General features: G+C 38.6%; 1 protein-coding gene across 3 annotated transcripts in view; it reads left to right on the top strand.

The window, feature by feature from the left end:
- The window catches only part of rabgap1l (RAB GTPase activating protein 1-like), a 152,653-nt gene that overhangs the window by 104,789 nt on the left and 26,076 nt on the right, over positions 1-21,788 (top strand). For all 3 annotated transcript variants that reach the window (XM_007252655.4, XM_049466009.1, XM_007252656.4), the window contains exons 17-19: positions 619-762; positions 4,412-4,453; positions 14,976-15,104. In XM_007252655.4, the coding sequence (XP_007252717.3) occupies positions 619-762; positions 4,412-4,453; positions 14,976-15,104 (315 nt within the window). The remainder of the gene's footprint in view (positions 1-618; positions 763-4,411; positions 4,454-14,975; positions 15,105-21,788) is intronic.

Here is a 21,788-nt window from a genome sequence, read left to right as displayed (position 1 = left end):
TTGCATTGTCTAGTTGAAAAATACATAGACATTCCTGAAAAAGATGTCATCTTCAAAGCTGGATTGTTCTTTTCATCTTTGGTTCATAAAAAAGCAGAAATTAGAAGTCTGTGAAATGGCCTTAAAATAATATAACGATATTTCATGCTGTTTTTGTGATTGTGATACTCTTGGCGATAGGACAAAACACTGAATAAAAAAAATTGTTTCAAAAATACACTCCTACAACAAAATTAATATTAAATTTTATTATTGACACAGTATGATATGGCACATCCCTAACTGTACTAATAATGCACTCCAAATGTGTCCATATATCCAGGATTAAAGTACAATGAATGATACTGGACAGTTATAATCGGTCTTTAGTAGATATTTAATGGGAAATGTAAAAAATGGGAAATACTGGCAAAAAATTTTTTTTTTGGTTGTTTTTACAATAAACTTTTACAATATACTAATATTTATTTAGTTTTTTTTTTTGCATTACTAAATATATATATATATTTTTTAGTTTTTAGTTCATTTGTTTTCCTGGTAGGCCCTGGTAGAAATAGAGACCGCTTGATTGGTAGTGTATGTGTTTTCTAAACTACATTTTCTCCCTGTTCTTTTTAGGAGCAGTTACCGGAGCTGTGGTCGCACTTCCAAGATATGAATCTGGAGGCTCATATGTATGCGTCGCAGTGGTTCCTCACACTCTTCACTGCCAAGTTCCCGCTGTGCATGGTCTTCCACATTACAGACCTGTTGCTCTGTGAGGTACTTAAACACTTATTTTATTAAAATCTTCAGGAGTGCACCTGTGTATTTGAGAATGGTGGGTCAGAGACAGATCTGTCTATTTACTTAAGAAAATAATGAATAATGAAATAATGAAACTGGACAGTTTTGTACCTATACTGTATGGATCAAAGTATTGGGACACACCTGTTAATCACTGAATTTAGGTTTTTTTTATTCTTTCCAGTTACAGTGGGTATATATTATACTTCACCTTGCTATACAGTCTAACTTTACATACATTAGTAAAATAACACTTCACATTACCTGCATGATGTTTTGTAGTAATCTGTTACAGTTCCCAAAAATCTAATCTGATATTACTTTTTTGTGAAAAATCTGATAAAAAATTTTTTCGCACTGTAAGGGGCACCGAATTATAAGGTGCACTATCAATAAACATCTTTTTTCTGGTCTATTTTCATACTATTTTCATACTATTTTCATACATAAGCTACACACTGGTAATACTCATAAACAGCTTAAACAGCTTAAGAGCTAGCACATAGCGTGGTTAGCTGCTAATGATAATGTCCCTCCAACAGTGCTAGCCAGGGTTAGCAGCAGGCTGCAGGCTGATAATACTTACCCCTGAACGAAAGCGAAAGAGCTAGCAGCTAATGCTAACACTGCTCCAGTCTTGGTGCTGGAGAACTAAACTGAAACTCCTGTATAAAGCTGCACTTTCACTATAGTGACTTACAACCTCACTGGTAAAATTCATACATAATAGTATAAGGCACACTGATAATTTTTGTGAAAAATGTGCAAAAGTGCAAAAAATACAGTATCCCATATTTCCAGCTTCAAAAGAACTGACTCTTAACTTGCTCCCTTATATATAGATCCACTCTTGTCAGGTGCCATTTAAACAAGATCATCAATTTTGATGATTGGTTTTAATGTAATGGCTGATCAGTGCTGAGTCCCACTCCGAGGTTGGTTAGAAGTGTAGGGAACATAGTTGAAGTGCTTTAAAGTCTGTTGGATAATAACCAAGGCCTTTTTTCTCTCAGACTTCCCTTAATATCTCCTATAAGACATGCTCTGCTGCTTTTGTCTTTATGTTCCTCCGAGAGATTTTTCCTCCTTTCCTCTTTTCTTTGCTGTTCAGTTGAAGTGCTGGTAGCCTGAGGCAGGACAATTAAAAGTTTCCTCAGACTGTCTCAGTCAATGAGTCGCATGATAAGAATCTGTGAGATCTGTCTAAGAGCACCTCTTTCACCCGCTCTCCTCTTATCTCCATCCATTTATCCCGCTCTTTATCTTTCACTGTGTTCCACTGTTCTTTGTGTGAGGCTCTTTTGTGGCGTAGCTGCCTCTCCACCTTCATTTAACAACTTGTTTATGTGTTTTGTAGCACCCTGGACATATTTCTAGGCTTCTTTTTTTAAGTTTAGACAGAGAAGATTTCCTTACTTTAAAATAAGCTAGCTTAGGGGAAACCCGATTTTGCAGCATGTTTGAAACTGTAAGATGGGTTTGTGTTTGTCGTTATAGTTATTTCTACAAAGAATGTCTTAAAACAATAGGCCAAAACGTATTAATAGTAGCTGCCGGAGCCCCGAGAGAGCACAATTGCTCTTGCTTTCTCTTGGAGGGTAGATGGCGTGAATTGGAATGCACACAAGATTATAAGCCATAAGTCATGGGGACAGCTTTGGAACACTCACACCTGTATAAGTTGTGAGGTATAATCTTGTGAGTTAGGTTAAACATCAGCTAACATGCTCATGGCAAGGCATTATTATTAGAGTTTTGATTAAGGGCTGATAGTGGTTGTCAGATAGATGAGATAGACACCATGTGTGTATTTAACCTTCCTAGAATATGTTACAGACTGTATTACCACCCACAGTGGACAGCGCAGTGGCTGGGTTGGTAATGATTGTTACTGGCAGCTAGATCTTGCTAGGTTTGTCTATGCTAATGAACGAGATTTTTCCAATATATATACACTTAAAAATGATCAGTTTATTTGATTTATCCAGGTTATCTAAAAGCAGTGTGTAAGACTGGTGGAGAAGAACATGTCAAGATGCATAAAATCTGATTAAAAACCAGGGTTTTTCCACCAAATATAGATTTCTGAACTCTTTATGAATGCATTATTTGAGGTCTGAAAGCTCTGCATCTTTTTTTTGTTATTTCAGCCATTTCTCATTTTCTGTAAGTAAATGCTCTAAATGACAACATTTTTATTTGGAATTTGGTAGAAATGTTGTCCGTAGTTTAAAGAATAAAACAACAATGTTCATTTTACTCAAACATATACCTATAAATAGCAAAATCAGAAAAACTGATTCAGAAACTTAACTTCTTCCAGAGCTGTATAAGTATATTATTTTCATATTGTCCATCTCTAACCCCGTGCAGTTCTATATCCATACTGCGCAGGAGTACCAGGATGAATACGCACTCTCTGGCTTATTAGACAACTTTTTTAGCGTTCAACGAAGCCTGTGTTTTGTAACGGGTTTACACAGAGCCCACACACTCTCTGCAGAACACACACACACATGCACACACTGCAGTACAGAAACACAGATCCCCCCTACTGTCTGCCCAGCCTCATAGCGCCATCTAGAGGCAGGATTACATAGTTTTCCTCTGAGTTATTAATAGAGCGAGGGGGATATTTTTAGCGCTGTGTTGCCATGTGAACGGGTCGTCTGAGCGATGCTTGAGACGGGTGTTCCCATGCGGAGCTGACTTCAGCACTGCATCTCTGCTCTACTGTGATACCATCCCCCCCCCCCCCCTCCTGTCCTTCACTTTGTGAGTGTGCGCGTCCACCTGCCTGTCACGCTGTTTAATGTGTGTGTGTGTGTATGTGTTTGTGTGTGTGTGTTACAGAGAGAGAAAGAGTTATGTTGAGAGAGAGAGAGAGAGAGAGAGAGAGAGAGAGCTCTGTCTCCCCTCCTTCCCCAGTCTCTCGCTCTCTCTTTCTCATTGTATTTCTGTGCTATTTCTGGCAATGCAAATTCTCTCTACATAGTAACCGTCATTTGCATACTTGGTTGAGAAATTTGTCAGGGGCTCGGAGCCAGACGTTCTACTTCCCAACTCCTCGCTTTTCAGAAAATATCTTATGTAAGGTTCTGACCTTTGCAGAGATGATTAGCTCCTGCTCTTGTTCTTCTTTGTCTTCTTTGTCTCTAACACTGTGTTAGTGTTAGAGAAGAGCATGCCTGAAAACAAAAGGAATAATAAATAAGAATAAAATAAGTGTTGACTCAAAAAAAAAAAAAAAAAAGAACAAATAATAACAATCAGGCGCAATTGAAAACCACTATTGCAATACTTGTGTATCAATACTTGTCCATACAGCGTGTTTAAACATTCTCTAGTGCCCTATATCTATAATATGTCTGATTTTTTTCATATTCCATATTTCATTTTCATTTCATGTTTTTGTACTAAGAATTTTATATGTACAGTATTGCAATGTGTTTTCTTCTAAAACTTGTGATTCTTCTAAAAAAAACAGCATTTAGCTTTGATAGCGCTATAGTGACGGGCCTACTCATATTTCCATAACCAGCCAGAATAATAAAATACAGCTGATGAAATGTGCCTGTCTGTTTAATACCAGGACTTTAACACCAATTTCTACTTTTCTCTGCAGGGCTTGAATATCATCTTCAATGTGGCACTGGCTCTACTAAAGGTAAGTTTAAAGTCATAAGTAAAAGCTTTAAGGTTTTAACATGTTTATTAAACCAGGACAGAAACGGGGATATATTTGTGATCTGCAGTAATGCCAATGCCAATTCAAATTTGGAATTTCAGGGCACATACATGCACAGGCTAGTGTTTAGTGGTCAATGTTTTATCAATCTTTTTGAATGAAATTAAATCAAGAGACTCTCATACACTATTGCAACCCAGTATTTGTTAAACTCTCTGTAAAATGCTGTCCGCTTACATGACAAAACAAAATCAGTATTGGATGTGTTAGAGAAAATGTACTAAATCAATTTTATTTACACAACATACCGTAGTATTCAGACCCTCCTTTTAATGTCCTTTGTGTGAGTTCAGCTACTTTTTTGGTGCACCATTACTGAGGCACAACTCATTTAAGCACAATATAAAATCATTGTTATTGTAACAGGATGCTCTGGAGCAGTCACACAAGTCTCACAAAGTCGCCATGCCCAATGCTATAGATATGCTGTGGAGTAATAGAATATTTACTTATAGAATATTTATTATAGAATAATACTTCTTTAGAATATTGGAACATACCTCTGAGAGAAGTGGGTGATTGGTATTTTTATCTACTTTATATCTAATCATTCATTGGCAGTATCTTATTTCACTAATGCTGTTTTTACACATGAACTTCAGACATTATTTGGAGCTGCCCTTTAACACATTCAGTATACAGCCAGGAACTTTTGGTGTACCAGCACCAGCACAACTTACACACCAGCACCAGCACAACTTACACTGTACTCAGTCTTTGTACTCTAGGCTGCAGGGATAAAGTCTAGGTAAAGTCCGGTATGACAGATAAAGAGAGTGGTAGATTTACACTGCTCCATCAAGTCAAACGCACATAAACATATACTACCCCCTTCCAACTGGTTGCATGTGGGCGTTACATAGGCGTTCCCCGCTTTGTCCAGTTAAATCTTTTTAATAAATGTAAAAAAAAATGTAAAAAGCTTTCTTTCCTAAAAACTACTAAATATAAATGTGTATTTATAAATATAAATGTTTGATTGAGCTTCATAACAGTCTAGTAAGCAGCAAGGGTTTGCATTTTCTAGCTGTATATGTACTGTATATAATAAAACAAGAAACTGTCTGGCTGAAGAATGGATCTTGGTTTAAAGCATCAAAAAGTCATTATTTTTGACAAAAGATGTATTTCTTGGAAGAGGGTGGAAAGAAATCTGCTTGGTCTCTTGGTTGCTGAGCGACAGGAGTTCTTTGGTTAGTAACTGGGGCTTTTTTGTCGAAGTGACCTCGACTGAGCTATGCACTGGATAGCTGCTTTCCGGAGCAGCAACTCAAACTCTAAAGAGCTTTTGTCTTTAGTACTGGCTTAGTTTAAATTATACTTAATAGACAAAAGTATTGATGCACGTGCCTTTTTTTTTTTCTTTTTTTTCTCAGCTGTTGGATAGAGCAAGCTATATAGAGTAAATAAGTCACTGTTTCTTATTGAAAAACGTATTGAACTGAACCCAACCTGATCGTGACTTCTCTATCAGTCGGCAGAGGTATATTAGGCTAAATAAATCACTCCACATTATGATATGGATTGCTTTTTAGTTAATGGAATAATTAATGATATCTTAACACAACATGCACTTAATTATTATTTTGTTTGTATAATTAGTTCTATGATTTTACCATGTCTTTTTAATTATTCAATAGAAATAGTTATTTATTTTTATTTGTTATTTACCCAGATAAAATGTGAATATTCTGTTGCTCTTTCCTTGAGGCATTAAATGCTTACAGGTATTAAAAGAGCTTGTTCTGCTTTTGTTGGTGTAACTTTTTTTTTCCTCAGTCTTTAAAGACTCCAACTTAAAGTTACTCCAACAAAAGCAGGACAAGCTTTTTAATACCCTAAAGTCTTTAGTGTCTTAATTACAATTCCATTGCATGCTATCTTCATTTAACATTATTCAGCAATGATTCACCAAACCAGATGTTGATATGATAAACAATACATTCAGTACTGAATTATCAAACCAGCTGTTGATATGATAATTCAGTATTGAATGTATTGTTTATCAAACCAGCTGCTGTTATGATAAATAAAGCATTTAATACCGATTTAACAAACCAGTTGTTGTTATGAAAAATAATACATTCAATAGAGTCCCCTGAGGGGAGCTTTGGAGATGTTTAAATGAACACAGTGATGTAATAAATCATTACTTTTAATATGAATGTCATTCGTATACGTTTAATACTAGTGTTTTACTGGGTGTGTATATATATATACCCTAAGAGTGTGTGTGTGTATATATATATATATATATATACTCTTAGTGCACAGTACTGTATCACTTGTGATGCTTGCAACCTTATTAAAGGTTAGGGGACTGATTGCAGTGCTGGCTGTTATATTAAACCTGTGTCTCCCTCTGCTGTTGATAAATTTTGTTGCACATTACAAACGCTCCCTTACTGTATCCCCCTTTTGTTTAGAGTGTATTAATAGTCTTTCTTGTGGCGAATGTGGGGCTTACATTACATGCCAGAAGTCATGGGACAGCAGTATGTAAGTGGATCCGGAAGTGTTATCTCAGGGACTGGCTTGGAAAATAACCAGTACCAGTCAAAAGTTTGACAGTACCAGTCAAAGTACTCATTCAATGTTTTTTTTCCATACATTGTACATGAATAGGAAATCATGAATAGGAAATCATGTAGTAACTTAAAATTGTCAAACAAACCACAATACTCATACTAGCATTTAGGAGGCTCTTATTTGGGGTGCTGATGAATTTATTCTGTGCATCAGAGGCAAATATTGGTCTTTCCAACTACATGTCTTCACCAAAAACGCATAGTTGTTGCATACTGTTATGGTTTTACTACATGTTATCTCAAATATTTTATAGAGATAGAGATTTCAAAGTTCTGGGTCTTTCAAAATATATGAAAATAAAATAAAAATGACATTTTTTCCCCCTTGAGACATTGAAGGCCTAACGGAATTATAAAAGCTTGTCCTGCATTTGTTGGAGTAACTGTCTTTGTATATTGAGAATAAAGACAGTTATCACAATTCCATCACATGCTAAGTTTTACCATTACATTTACCATTACTAAGCACTGATTTATCAAACCAGCTGCTGATATTATAAATAATACATTCAACAGATTCTTTTGAGGAGAGCTTTTAATAAACAAAGTGATGTAAACATCATTACTTTTTGTATAAATGTGTTATTTGATTAATTTTTTTTTTAGGATTAAGGGTTTTTTTTTTTTTTCAAACTAGGCTTTGGATATTCAATCAAATTGAAACATTTTCACATTTTAACTATTTAAGTTCCTAACACTTTGATTAAAGAGGTATCTGAATGCCTTTTCTTTTTGAGTTATTTGGCTCTATCAAGGTTTGTGGCATGTCAAAAATGCTAGTCATACTCCACTCGGATTGAAGTTCACAGGTCAGTTCACAAAAACAAAACATTTTGAGCCTTAAGGGGCCTCTTTGCCCTGTACTGCTCAGATCCCGTAAATTGCCTCTCGTGGCTATATTTCCATGTTTTTCTTCATAGTTTGAATGTCTTTGGTAAAACTCTCCAATGCAGAACATTTTCAAATATTTGAAAATGCTGAATTTAAGGTGTATCCAAACTTATGACTAGTACTGTATGTCATAGAAGGGTTAATCATGTAAATTGGCAGTACGAGTTGTACTGATTGTGGCTGGCGGCAGCTGGCTTGAATTGTCCATGCACATAGACGAGCAATGTTGGGGACAATGTGAGGCGGTGATCATATTGCATTTTGTTCTCAATAAAGTTTTTGTTGCTGAATGCAGTCCAGTCCAAACAGCAGTCCTTTAGAATCTAGTGGAAAGCCTTTCGTGTTGTTCTTGTAGTACATAAAATTATATCAGCTGATTTTGTGACATTTTACAATCATGTCTCTTGGGCAAATATAGCTGCACTAGTTTTCCATTGTGTTTCCATCCTAGACGTCTGTGGCTGCCCTACACTTGCAGCGGATTAGCAAGCTGACTGATCTCTCAGAAAGTGTTGTGGGTTGATTTTCTTTCCGTTATTGATCCTCAGCGAATGCTCCTGCAAAGCTGTTGAAGCTGCGATACGCAGTTGTGGGTCATTACCCCGGAAAAGCCATTACAGTTCCATCCATTACAAGCGAAGCTTCACTAATGATATAACATTAGCACTATCACCAGCTTGCAGGCAGTAGTACTTCATCAGTGTTTTATTTAGCTTATATAACTGAACACACGTTCTCACGCAGATCTGTGATCAGTGGAAGTCTCTTTGCACACTAGCGAGGTACTTCTAGCATGAGCATGTGAGTGGGGAGGAGATACGGCGGAGGAGTTAAATACATGCTGAGTGATGCATCTAATAAGCACAAGTTAAGTAATAAAGTATTTACATCAGGGCAAATTACACTGCAATTACTTGCAAATGGGGCACAAATGAGAGCCTTGTGTGATTTATAATTGACTTGTTTGGCCTTAATTGAAAGTAGACAGCAGCTGTGTTACCAGGGGGTGCTCCAGTATGACTGAACATGAAGCTAAAGCTTTGCTGTAGCGCTACAAATTTAACCACTGCAATTTTATTAAAGTGCTGCATTAAACTGCAATAAACTAGATTAAATCTTTCACTATAAGAGTACAATGTCTTAAAGTGGAGAGCAGAGGTGTGCCATATTGTATAGTCTTTTTACTTTTTTGTATTTTATTTACAGTTTACTGTATTTACAATTTCTTTGTTTGCAGTGTATGTGCATGCACTAAATATGCTGCACTTTAGATTTGTGGCAGATTTTTGTTGTTGCATTACATTTTTCGATTTGTTTTATTATTATTTTATACAAAAAATAATTCGGTCATTAAAATTTACCTTTGTGATTTTTTTTTCAGTTTTTCTGAATGTATGAAACTTTAATATTTTTTTTGTTTGCAGAAGTACCTTCTAAATAAAAATATTGTAATTGCAAAAATGTCCTGAAATATTGTGATATATTGAGAGAATAGGATGTAATCAATTACGAAAATTGGTTGATTGGTATAATATGCTGTGCCCACTGAACGAGAATACCAAACACAGTTGTGGTGCACACAATAAAGGGGCTAGGCTTACAGGAGTAGTATGGCCTTGGCAAAACAGGGTCAAGTAAAGAGGCAAAGAGTAGCCAAAAATACAAAAATTGGTTGACTATGGAAACAAACAAGTAAAAGGGCAAGGCAGAAATCCGTAGTAGGAAACAAAAACCAAGTCGGTAACAAAATCTATAAACAAAGGAAACATTATAGAAGAGCTAGTTAACTAGATTCAACACTCAGCAGGGAACAGAGCAAACAGAGGGGTATTTATACAAATCAGGTGCAGACCAGGCGCAAACAATCGGTAACTGGGAGAGTGGGAACGCCACAGAGTCAGGGATGTCTGGTGTGAGTGCATCCTGGGACTTTTTGCATCCTGGGAGTCTTTGTTGTGTAGTTCAGACTTATTACAGTGAGTGTATGTGTGAAAGTGTATCTTAAACTTAAAATACATGTACAAATGATTACCTTGAAATAAATACCTGCTGTGCATAAAATATAAAAAATGACAATAATATTACTAATCATAATTGTGTTTGAAGACAGTATACTGTCCAAACAAAAATAGCTACTCCTTTTCAGGTACAGAGATTTTCACCAGATTGTAACTGATTCAACATGAATCTGTCATGATACTAATAATGCACTTAATTAAAGCAGGATTGCAGTAGTATAAATGATACTGGATATATATAATCTGTCTGTAGTAGATATTTTATAGGAAATTCACAGTGTGAATTTTTATCATAAAAGGTTTATCCTTATGGCCAATTTGGCCCTAAAATAAAATCACAATATTTCAGCCTATTTTTGCTCTCCTGACATTGAACAATTAGGTGATATTATACTATTGTTAGATTTGTTACTAAAAATAGTCCTTAGTTACAGCACTAGTCATAATTAAACCAGCAGACCTTTTTCAGTTTTATGTACCCACGGTGCCCCATTGTAAATGTTGATACCGATTTACACTACATTGGCAAAATTATTTGGACACCTGTTCATTTGTTGTTTCTTGTGAAATCCAGGATGTTAAAAAGGTTAAAAAGAGTTTGCTGTGGGAGAAAATGGGGTAAATTAGAAACAAAATGCAAATAATTTGCTGTAAAAATTGTTACATTTTCATATTTTTAGATCAAACTAACTGAATTATGTTGCAGATATAAAAAATCAGCTGCATGGGTTGACTTACCCTCTTGTTATTTGAATTTACTGATGTTAAAAAGGCAAATGTACGATATCAGCTAGACATAACGAGGGCATGGATGATGGAGTGAGCCTACCGGTGAGGATGAGAAACAGAGAGCGATGAAGAGGGGAGGGGAGATGTAGGGGGCTTGCACTGCCTTATTTTCATTGGCTGGTCATTACGGCATTCTCCCCGGAGGCTACCACCCCCCATCCCTCTCTCTTGCTCTCTCTCTCTCTCTTGCTCTCTCTCTCCCCATCCCTGCCTCCCTCCATCTCTCTCTCTCTCTCTCTCTCCACATGCCCTCTCCTGCCTGTGCCCATCCTTTGCTATACAGCATCCGTTAGCATTTAGCATTAGCAATAACACATTTCTCAGCCATGTCCACTGTCCAGTCGTCGACCCAGCCTGCTTGTGGAGACGTCCTGATGCCCCTCCTCTCCTCGCCTCATCCTCCTCCTCCTCCTCCTCCTCCTCCCTGTTCTCCACCAGCCCGCTGCCTCTTCTAGCATCGACAGTGTTTCCGTTTGTGCTCTCTCTCTCTCTCTCTCTCTCTCTCTCTCTCTCTGTGTTTTCTTTACTCGTCAGCTCTCTCCACCGTTTTCTCAGCTGCAAAATGGAGCAGGGCGAGCATCGCTGCTACTCAGTGTGACCCAGGCCTCGCCTCTCCCAGTTCGGAAGTGAGGCAGCAGGCACCTCCGGCCACTTTGGACCAGGCCCGGACTCCTCCCTGGCATCCCACTCTCAGTGCATTTGGATGGACCTTTTTTGATCAGAAGCTTCTGAGCTGGTGCCACAGAAAATCTGCAGGGTTCCTCCGGTTCCTGCTGGATGCTGTAAGGGCTGAGGCTGGCTGATGGATTCTGGAGGGGGTCCTACACACGTGGATGTGGGATTAGGAGTTTAGTGAGTCTACTGGAGCTCCAGCATCTCCACATGCATCATATTACAGCACTTTCCTCTCCTACCCAGCATGACTCACTGCCTGATTAGCCATGAAAGCAGGACAAGGTCTTCACCCAGCCGTGGCGTCTCTGACAGGCTTCTGAACTACACCCATTAGCATTATCCCTCTCTTCTGAGCTTCTCCAATCCCTTGGTGGATGTACCAATCCTTTTGTCTTTGACGTCAGGCATGATTTCTGCACTTCCAGGGAAGTGAAGATGTAGGGTCCACTTAGTAGCGGCCACACCTGCTCTGGACTTGCTTAATGGTGGTGGATCTCTTGCTCTTCCGGCTGCGCTTCCTGACTCTTATTAATCCCTGACACACGAATCATGGACTGAATTAGAGCTGTGTGCTTCCGAAAAGGAGATAGATGAAGATCATGGGAGACGTGTTGCCACTCAGCTGTCTCTCTGTCTGTTGCCAGGCAACAGATTGCTAATTTGAACACTGGTTAAAAAAAAGGTGGCCGTCATTGATCTTGATAGGAAGGAGCTTCTGAAGCTGAAGGTTTAGTTCTTTGATATGCTAAACAGGACTTTAAGAGTAAAAAGTCTTTGATGGAAGATCGGAGTTTGTTTGTAGATGTAGTACCATGTGGTCTGAGGACTGGCAGTAGGCGTGGCATCAAGCTCTCCATTGGTAATGGAGCTTTCCATTGGCCGAGTTTGGTGCTAGCATTTACCTGACAGGTAAATGACCATAACTTTTGCCAGTTAAGACTCATCAGTCCTAGTCTCAGCATGGCTATATGACCTGTCTTGTCATTAAACTCACTGGGCGTGTGAACTTTTGATACCGGACTCATTTTTGAGAAGTTACGTGCTGCTCACAGGCTTCATCGTGGCTGACCTCAAGCCAGCCCCAGAGCCTCCCTGGGAGGATGACTCTGGAGACTCAGGGGATACTCAGGGAAGCCCTTTGCTGCCCACCCCGGAGAGGGAGCTACCATTATCCCCACCGCTTTCCCCCATCCCTCCGGCGGTGCGGGCACTGGAAGAGGGTGGATCAGCAGGCGAGGAGAGGGCTGCCCAGGGGTCGGACTACAGCGAGCGGGTCATGAGCCTACTGGGCATGGGCCATCGGCTTTTTGTACCAAAGCTACTGGCGGTGAGGGGTGACTAGTGCTGAAGACTGTGGTATCTTTTATCATAGCTTGGCGGGAAATTGCTTTATTCCAGAGGGGTTTGACTTTGACTTTTTTTCTGGCAAACTATGTTTAATAAACAGTGGAAAAGGAATTTAAGGTCTAAATGGAAAGGTTTTTGTGGTTTAATTAGGTGTGTCTTGATTGTATAAGCACACAAGTAATATACATAATATATTTAACAATTAAAAGAGAACTCCAGTGTAAAATTTACTTTGGGTGTAGTAAAACATGTTAAAGAGTACTAACCTTTGTTGAATAGCACACCTCCGTTCTCCCACAGCTTTCCGAGATGCAGTAATTTTGTGCTTTTTGGCCAGCACTCTTTAAACTTACCCCTGCAGATAAATCGCTTTTTACACTGTTATCCAGGCTCAAAGTAGCTCCACACCTCCTTGGTGGAATCCGGAGAGCCCTTACATTTAAAATAAGACATTAAGAACTTTGAAAGTGCATAAGAAGCTTATTTAAAAACACTGTTTACAACCCGTAGTGTAAGCTAATCTCCATGTCTGTCTATTTATCTGCAGGGACAAGTAGATGCTTCGAAGGGCTTATTGTAAAGAGTGCTGATAAAAAGCACAAGATTACTGGATCTCAGAAAGCTGTGGGAGAGTGGAGGTGGACTCTGTATCATGTTTTACTACACCAAAAGTCCATTTTACAACAGAGTTCTCCTTTAAGTAAATAATGAGTTTTATAAAACCCCAAAAAACTTAAAAATAGGAGTTGTGTAAACAATAAAAATCATGCAACGAATGTTTTTTTTTAATAGCACAAGATTGACAAGATGTGCTAATAATACTGCGATAAGCATAAACTCCTGTAACTCAAATGTGACCGCATTTAAAAGTGGTTTAAGTCATCAGATATTTGTCTGTTTCAAAGTGTCTTGGGTTTTTTCACGGTCTGGCTTTATCCAGTTTTAATCCTGATACTCAATACCCATGAAGTGTCCAGGTATAAACTGGGTCGTATTTGCATTAAAATATATATTTTTTTTAGAGCCTAGGTTGGGTCTGCTTGCGTTAGAGCCTGGTTGCCCAGCTCTGGTGCTGTAATCAGGGCCTTGATTGATTGATTGCATGAGATTGAAGCTGTAACTAAAAAAAGCACTAAAATCTCGTCACTTTCTTTTAGTAACAATGAAGTTACTGAAGTTCGCTGTCTATTGTGTTCAACTGCACTACCTCCATTTTACATCACACACACACACTAAAGACTGTACTTTTATAATTTCATTTTATTTTTTATTTTGTTGTATTTATATGCATCATTTATATATTTTTTATCTTTTTGTAACTTTGTGTACTATACACACCTGCTGCTGGATGTCAAGAATTTCCCCTCGGGGATCAATAAAGTATCTATCTATCTGAAGTATCAAGCCACTCTCAGATAAAGCATAATACTGTGCATGTGTATTAATTTGAATAACAAGAAAGCTCTTGCTCTGTGTTACTTTTCTGGGATGCAAATGTTCTCCATAAGGTGGTGCTATATGTAAGTGTAGTAGCTTTTTTCTTCTTTTCTTTTTTTTTTCTTTTTTAATTTGAAGACTTATCATGATCATTAAAACATTTATTTTATAAGTGCACTGTATGAACTGTAGGGCCTGTAGGGACTCCTGTTCATTCTGGAACATTTCCTTTACAAATCACAGCTATTTAAAAAAAAGTTTATACTTTCTATTAAATTCTGGAGCATTGTTCTGAAGGTTTATTGCATTCAACAAAAAGAGCATTAGTGAGGTCAGGGTGTTTGATGATCACCACCTAACCAAACCTTATGCCCACTTGGATGGAGCACCACAATTTCTTTGGCTGCCCCAAAGCTCAAAGCTGTCAATATGGTCATATTTATCTACTCCAGAAGGTTCTATTCTATTGGCAGTACTTCTCTAATAGGACTATGCAAGCTGTGTATGTGTGCATTTATTAGCACATCTGTGTCAAGAATGCCTACAGCCTAAAAAGGGTGTCCACAAACATTTAGACACACAGTGTAGCTTAGCAGCTATCCAGCTGTGTAATCCTTGTAGATGTATTTGCTGCTTTGCTACTGTTTCCCTTAAGTCCAAAACACTTATGCGGTTTCTCTATCTCTCTAAACACAGACCTCCAAAGAGGACCTGCTCCAGGCTGACTTTGAAGGCGCCCTGAAGTTTTTCCGAGTTCAGCTCCCCAAGCGCTACAGATCGGCAGAAAACGCTCGCAGACTTATGGAGCAGGCCTGCAACATCAAGGTAGGTCCCTGCTTCTGATTCTTTATGAAACGTTCTGCTTATCTCTGCAGGCAGCAAGTCACTCAAGGACACTGACCTCTTCCTAAACCCCGTTATATAAAATTACAAAGAAACACAAAGCCCCAGGACCTTTTAGTACCTCACCCTCAGCAGTTTTGGGTACATTGTTTTCTTTTTTTTTTCTGCGAGCGAGTCATGTGCCGTGACACTTTGTGCACGTATTTTATCATTCGCCTGGTGCCGCCGAGATCTCGAGCGTGGGTGTAGATTAGCAGGGATCTGAATGGCCTCCATGACTAAAATCTTTGCAGGGTTTTAGGGATTGGTGCTGCTTGAGGGACTAGCGCGCACTGACATTTTTCGAATAAATGTCCTTTAGAACTGCAGTAGTTCAGGAAACTATGACACTGACTCTGTGGACTAAGGTTTGTGAGTTTGATTCCTGGATCATGCTGATTTACCATCAGCAGCCAGAGCCTAAGTAAGCACAGTTAATCATGCTCTATCTGTGTGGGTAGATCGTGCACCCCTAGTTCTGGTGCTTTCCTCCGACACATAGGCTGCTTAGTGATTCTGCATTGGTAACAGTGGTAAAACTGTGGCTGACGTCAAATATATCAGAAGCATAAAACAAAAAATACAGAAGAAACAAAAAGAAAAGTCAAAAACAAACCAAGCAAACATATATCATGAAAAAGATAACGAGAGGGCTGGGCTATAGGTGTTGGCAGGATTATTAATGAAAAGGCAAGACTGAGGTGGAGACAAGGGAGGAAACTAGACAGAGCCATGTGCTTGGAGCACATGGTGAGGAAAACAACATATAAAGGAAAACACATATAGAACACATTATGCCAAGCTCAGACTACACAACATTTTTGTATGTCACAATGTTCACTATGTGAGATTAAGCAGATACTGCACAGCGTGCACGGCGTAAATTACACAGCGATGCATAGGCTAGGTTTGACGCAGAAGTATAAATTGGCCTTAAGTCACTGACCAATCATCGTCCACATCCTTGCATGAGTTCGTATTTCATCGTGGAAGAGGAGAAAAGAATCTGACAGTCATGGCTACAGAAGCACTACAGATGCGTGATGTTATCGGTTTTGTGCTCCAAAAAAGATAAAGAATGGATGACCCAAAGAGGATATCACAGGCTTTGTGTACTTCAGCGAGAACTTGAGATATGGTAAAGATGTACGTTAGCTATGTAGCCTAGTTTCAGTTCATTTAAACCAAATTTCTCATGAATGAAGTAGATTATTGCAATAAAAATGATATATGGTCCATCAAACTGCAGGAGCACCGTCCCTCTTTCTTATCGGCATGTTTACTGTGTGCGCCACAGAACGCTCTGTGTTCCTTTTGGTCAGAGCCAGCACATCGCAGAGCATGTCAAAGTAGCCAATAAAATACAGAAAATTCATGCTAGTCTTTTTCTTAGACGATTGCATATTGTTGCTCATGTCAAATTACTGCTCTTACTGCTCATAGTACACAATACTTTGCTACTCACAAGCCTGAAATTCGGATCCGGCACAGGCAATTCGTTGGCTCAGACAAAATTGGGTCAAAATCGGGCTTAATTTGTCTAGTCTAATCTAGGACAAAAGCCTAACATTGTTGAGGGCAACAAACAAATAAATAAATTAGAGTTCAATCCAATATTAGTATTGGGGCCAATATTGACGTAATTTTCTGCAGCTTGCAATGGACCATAAACACGTCATAAAATAAAACACAACAAATTACTGAACCGAATTCCAGTTCCATAGTTTATCAATAACCCACAGCAGCTTCAATCTCAGTGAGGACATATCTGGCAGCTGCATTGACTAGAAGTTAATTTGAGATATTGCACTGTGAAACGGAAAATGCAGCACTTTACTAGAAGTTTTTTTTGCCATAAGTTTAACCAAGCATCTGCTGAGGTTTCACATGAAGGAGCATCAGAGGTTAGTAAGCTACAGCAATTTCAGCCTGTAACTGATTAAATTTGTAAAATTAGCTGTTGTTTTGAGCAATATGTTGCTTGTTTGGAGATATTTTGTCTGAAAATTGCAAAAATCAACACAGAAAATCAGCTCTCTTTTAAATAACCTGTTTAAGCAGCATCTGCAGTGATTTCACCTAAGAGAACCACTCGTTCATGTTTTTTTTTTTTTCTTTTTTTTTTTTTTTTTCCAACCACCACCCCCCCTCTTCGGAGGACAATTAATACTTTATTTTTATTTATTTATTTATTTATTTAATTTTTTATTATCATTATTATTATTATTAATTTTTTTATTTTTTTTTTATATATATTTTATTATTATTATTATTATTTATATATATATATATATATATATATATATATATATATATTGTGTGGATATAGTTGTGGGAGTACAGGGTTGGAAGGATCGGAGTGTGAGGTACAGGAGGGGGGTACAAGAAGAAGAAAAAGAAAAGAAAAAAAAAAACTAAACAAAAAACAAACAAAAAAAAAATAATAATAATAAAATAAAATAAACATAAAATAAACAAACATACATACATACACATACTCACATATCTAACTATACATATGCTTATACATATACACACATACATAAATATACATACATATTAATACATACACATAAATACATACACACACACGCACAGTTACTTCTATTCTATTGTTTTTTGCAAAAATATGTCATGTGTTACGGATTATGTCATGAAATGCCTACCACAATGGAGGCAAGAAACCGCCACCATGCCCCTGCGATCCAGAGGCAGATAGGGAAGAACCCAGTGGACCCAGACCATCCACAGCCCATTAGGAGCCCAGAAGACCCGCGGCCACACATCCCGATGGTAACCATGCGCACACCCCAGATGAGGACGGGGGAGACTCCAGACGAAGCCCCCATGGCAAAGAGCAAGAGTCCAGAGAGCCAAAGGAAGCGAGCAGCCCACCCCCCCGGCAGGCCAGCACCCCCTGCACGAGCCGAGCATGCGGCCCCCGAGACCCCAAGCACCCGGGAACAGCCTGACACCCGGCAGGCCCCCCCCCCCCCCCCCCCCCCCCCCCACGCCTTGGTGGCGACGGCCACCAAGGGGGCGGGCCAGAGACCACATTAGGGCATCCGGCCACGCACCCAGGGACCCACGGACGCCCACCCCCCCAGGAACGGCAGTGACGATCGGCGGAGAGCAGCGTGGAGCGGTAGGGGGGGCAAAAACCCGCCCTCCGCAACCATGTCCCACAGGTGTCCATGCTCAGTCAGCCCCAAACCCAGGACCAACTGTTCACGCACACATGCACATTCACACACCCGTCACACACACATCCGTCACACATACACCCGTCGCACACGTGCACATTCACTCACAGACCAGTCACACACACCAGTCACGCACACCAGTCACACACACAGAACATACATAGACACCTTTTTTTTTTTTTTAGAAAACTCAAATATAAACAACAGAGAAGAAGCTCATATTATATTACACTCAAAGTGGATGGATGTGGTGCAACTTCACTGCACAACAAGGTGCCTGACAACAAATTCAGTGATCAAAAATAGTAAAAACCAGCAGTACTTGTTGACTGGAGGATTTCTGATTCATTGGAGATACAAAAAAGAATAGTTTTTAAAACATTAATGACTATAAAACATCCAGTGAGAACACTGAGTACTGAAGGTCACACAATCAGGCAATGATTGCTAAATTCCACAGGGGAACCACTTCCACCTAAACATTTTAAAAGTCCTTCTGAAATTCACAAACACAGTTAGTCATCAATTTTATTAAGAAAAGACTTTTGCGCAGGAACACACAGAGGAACAAACACAGACAAACTGACAATCAGGACACCATTTCCCCAAATTCCCTAATATTGCACTTTATATTTTATAGTTAGAATTGAGGATTTCACAGCCTGTTTGGGAGTATTTACATCAAGATATAATAAGTTATAAACCAACTACTTTAGAATGCATTTAAATAAAATGTATTTATGTATAGTTTTGCTCTCCTAAATGTGCTGTGTGGTCTGTTTCTGCCTCACCTCACCTCACCTTAAGCACAGCACCAACAATAATAGTGATTACTGTATTTTTTACACTGTACAGCACACTGGATTATAAAACTCATTTTATTCGACACTAGTCAGAAACAGGGGTGTAGCCATGTTTTCCTTCTAATTCAGCAAGCTAAGATAAGCTAAGTAAACAAAACAGTAATTCTTATAAAAAAAAAACGAGTCAGACAAGTTAAACAAGCGCTAGATGTTAATCTACACAGATTTCTCTCCTAAAAAAATTGTTTATTTGGATGAGTAAAGCGCTTCCGTTTATCCACAGTACGCTTAGATTTCCAAATATCCACTAAAGTGGGAGCATTAGCGTTAGTGGCTAATCGCTAGCGGTTACCAGCTAATGCCTCAGACAGAGCTATATTGCGGAATCCTGAGTGTTCCGGTTCTAGCTGTTCGTCCCACATAGCTTGGTGGTGCAGTCCAATATACTTCCCTCTGAATGGCGAAAGAGCTAGCTCTGTGGTTAGCAGGTAATGCTAATACTGCTTCAACAGTGCTGGCCGGGTTTAGCAACAGGATACAAGCCGATAATACTAACCGCTGAAGAGCTAGCACTTAGCACGCTTAGCGGGTAATGCTAATACTGCTGGAGAACTAAACTGAAACTACTATATAATGCTGAGCTTCACTGGAGAGGTTTTACTGCTCCTTACAACCTGACTGGTAAAATTCATACATTAGGCACACCGGATTATAAGGGGCACTGACAATTTTTGGGATAATTAAAGGATTTTAAGTGCACCTTAAAGTGTGAAAAATACGGTATATAAAATATTTTATATTATATTGCTATAGAAAAATTAAAAGAGCTCTTGAATTTGGATCTGTATCACCCACTGTGTATCTGAATCAGATCTTAACTGAAAAAACACTGATAACTAATAAAAACTGCAGCCCTGAATAATTTTGTAATCGCACTAAACCGTCTTAACATCCAGTGCATGTTGTAATACTTAATTTGGCTTGTTAAAGCAGGTCTTTTACAGCTCTGCCTGAACTAAGCTTATTGTGAAACCAAGTCCAACCCTTCTATTCAGTCTAGTTCTGACTCTAAATCAGGAAAACACTCTAATGTGTAAATATTCCTAAAGACTTTAATTAGCTGATAGGGTGTGTGAGATTAGAGTTGGAACTGGTATGTTTGTATTAAAGGCTGTGAGGTTGGATGTTTTTCTTGGTGAATTGATCGTGGATGAAAGCTGGCATCTCATAACATAAAACAAAACACTTTTATATAACATTTATTATTTAATGATCTTTCACTCTTTATATTCATCATGTTAATACGACTTCAGACTTCACAGAAATTATATTTTTTCCAGCTTAATCACTTTTTTTTCCTGTCTTTCATGCAATCATAACAAGCAGCACAACAGTAGGACAAAGTTAGCTAAGACTGGCATTTAATGAAAACATGGTTGACCTGTTGTTGCAAACATTTTGAATTGTTCATAATTACATTTGTTTCAAAGATTATGAACTAATTTTAATCAGCTTCATATTCAGTTGGAAAGACTTCTCTAGAGGGGTTAGACAAACTGTGTGCATCTTAGACTAGTGATGGGACGATCCACTTTTTTCAGTTACTGATACAAATACAGATAAAAGGGCTATTTTAGTTTATTATTAGTACTATGATTAAGGTTCCATAATGAGGCTGAAACAGACCACACAGCCCTTTGAAGAGTAAACACATTTGTAGACAATGTAAATGCATTCCAAAGTCATTTTTTGACACACACTAGCTGTATTTCTGAGCTGAATTAATCACTGTTTTTTAATAACAGATTGGTTTCTTGGTGCTGGTTAGAGCGAGTAGGATCTGTGGTTTGATATTTGATGTGGATTATGGCTGTAGTTCACTTGAGATAAGTACTTATTACATTCGCAATGCCGGATTGCAGCTGTCGGCCCAATGCTAGCTAGGCTAACAGACTGCAGATTTTACTGAAGATGGCTAATGGCTAACTGGCAATGCTAACTATATTTCTGAACTAAATTATCACTGTTTTTAATAACAGATGTGTGTGTTTGTGCTGGTTAGTGTTTGTAGATCCTGTGTTTTTATAGGATATGTGGATTATGACTATAGTTTACTCCAGTCTGTAGTTAAATACCTTTAAAACATCAGAATGCAGCTGCTGTGGGTTCAGTGCTAGCTAGGCTAACAGACTTCTGGTGTTAATCTGTTCACCCATCAGATGCTGAATTTACAAATATGTGTAGCTGTTCTGCTGTCCGGCGTTTCTAAAGTGAAAACTCTCCAGACAATCGACAGTTTTTTGTAGACAGCTTAATTTTAATCAGTCAGCCCCAGACTGAAGCTTTCATACTCTGTAACATTTGCAGTGAGTGAGAGCTGAGTTCTGCTCATAAGCCCTGATCACCTTGAGGTAGCGCTTTGAAGTGTAACTTCAACTTGACTGAAGTTGCCATAGCAAAAAAAAAAAAAACTGATAGTGGGTGTGTTCACTGGTAATTGCAGCTCTTGGTTGCTGTTGTGGGCTGGGGAGCTACATCTTGACAGACTGTATCATAAATCTCAGCTTTTACTAATCTTTTTTTACCTGATATTACTTTTATTACAGCTCTGTTAAGCACAA

Source organism: Astyanax mexicanus, chromosome 16 (genome assembly GCF_023375975.1).
Source record: "Astyanax mexicanus isolate ESR-SI-001 chromosome 16, AstMex3_surface, whole genome shotgun sequence".
Lineage (NCBI taxonomy): Eukaryota > Metazoa > Chordata > Actinopteri > Characiformes > Acestrorhamphidae > Astyanax > Astyanax mexicanus.
Note: the sequence above shows the minus strand (reverse complement) of the source record. Positions and strands in the feature narration are given on the sequence as shown.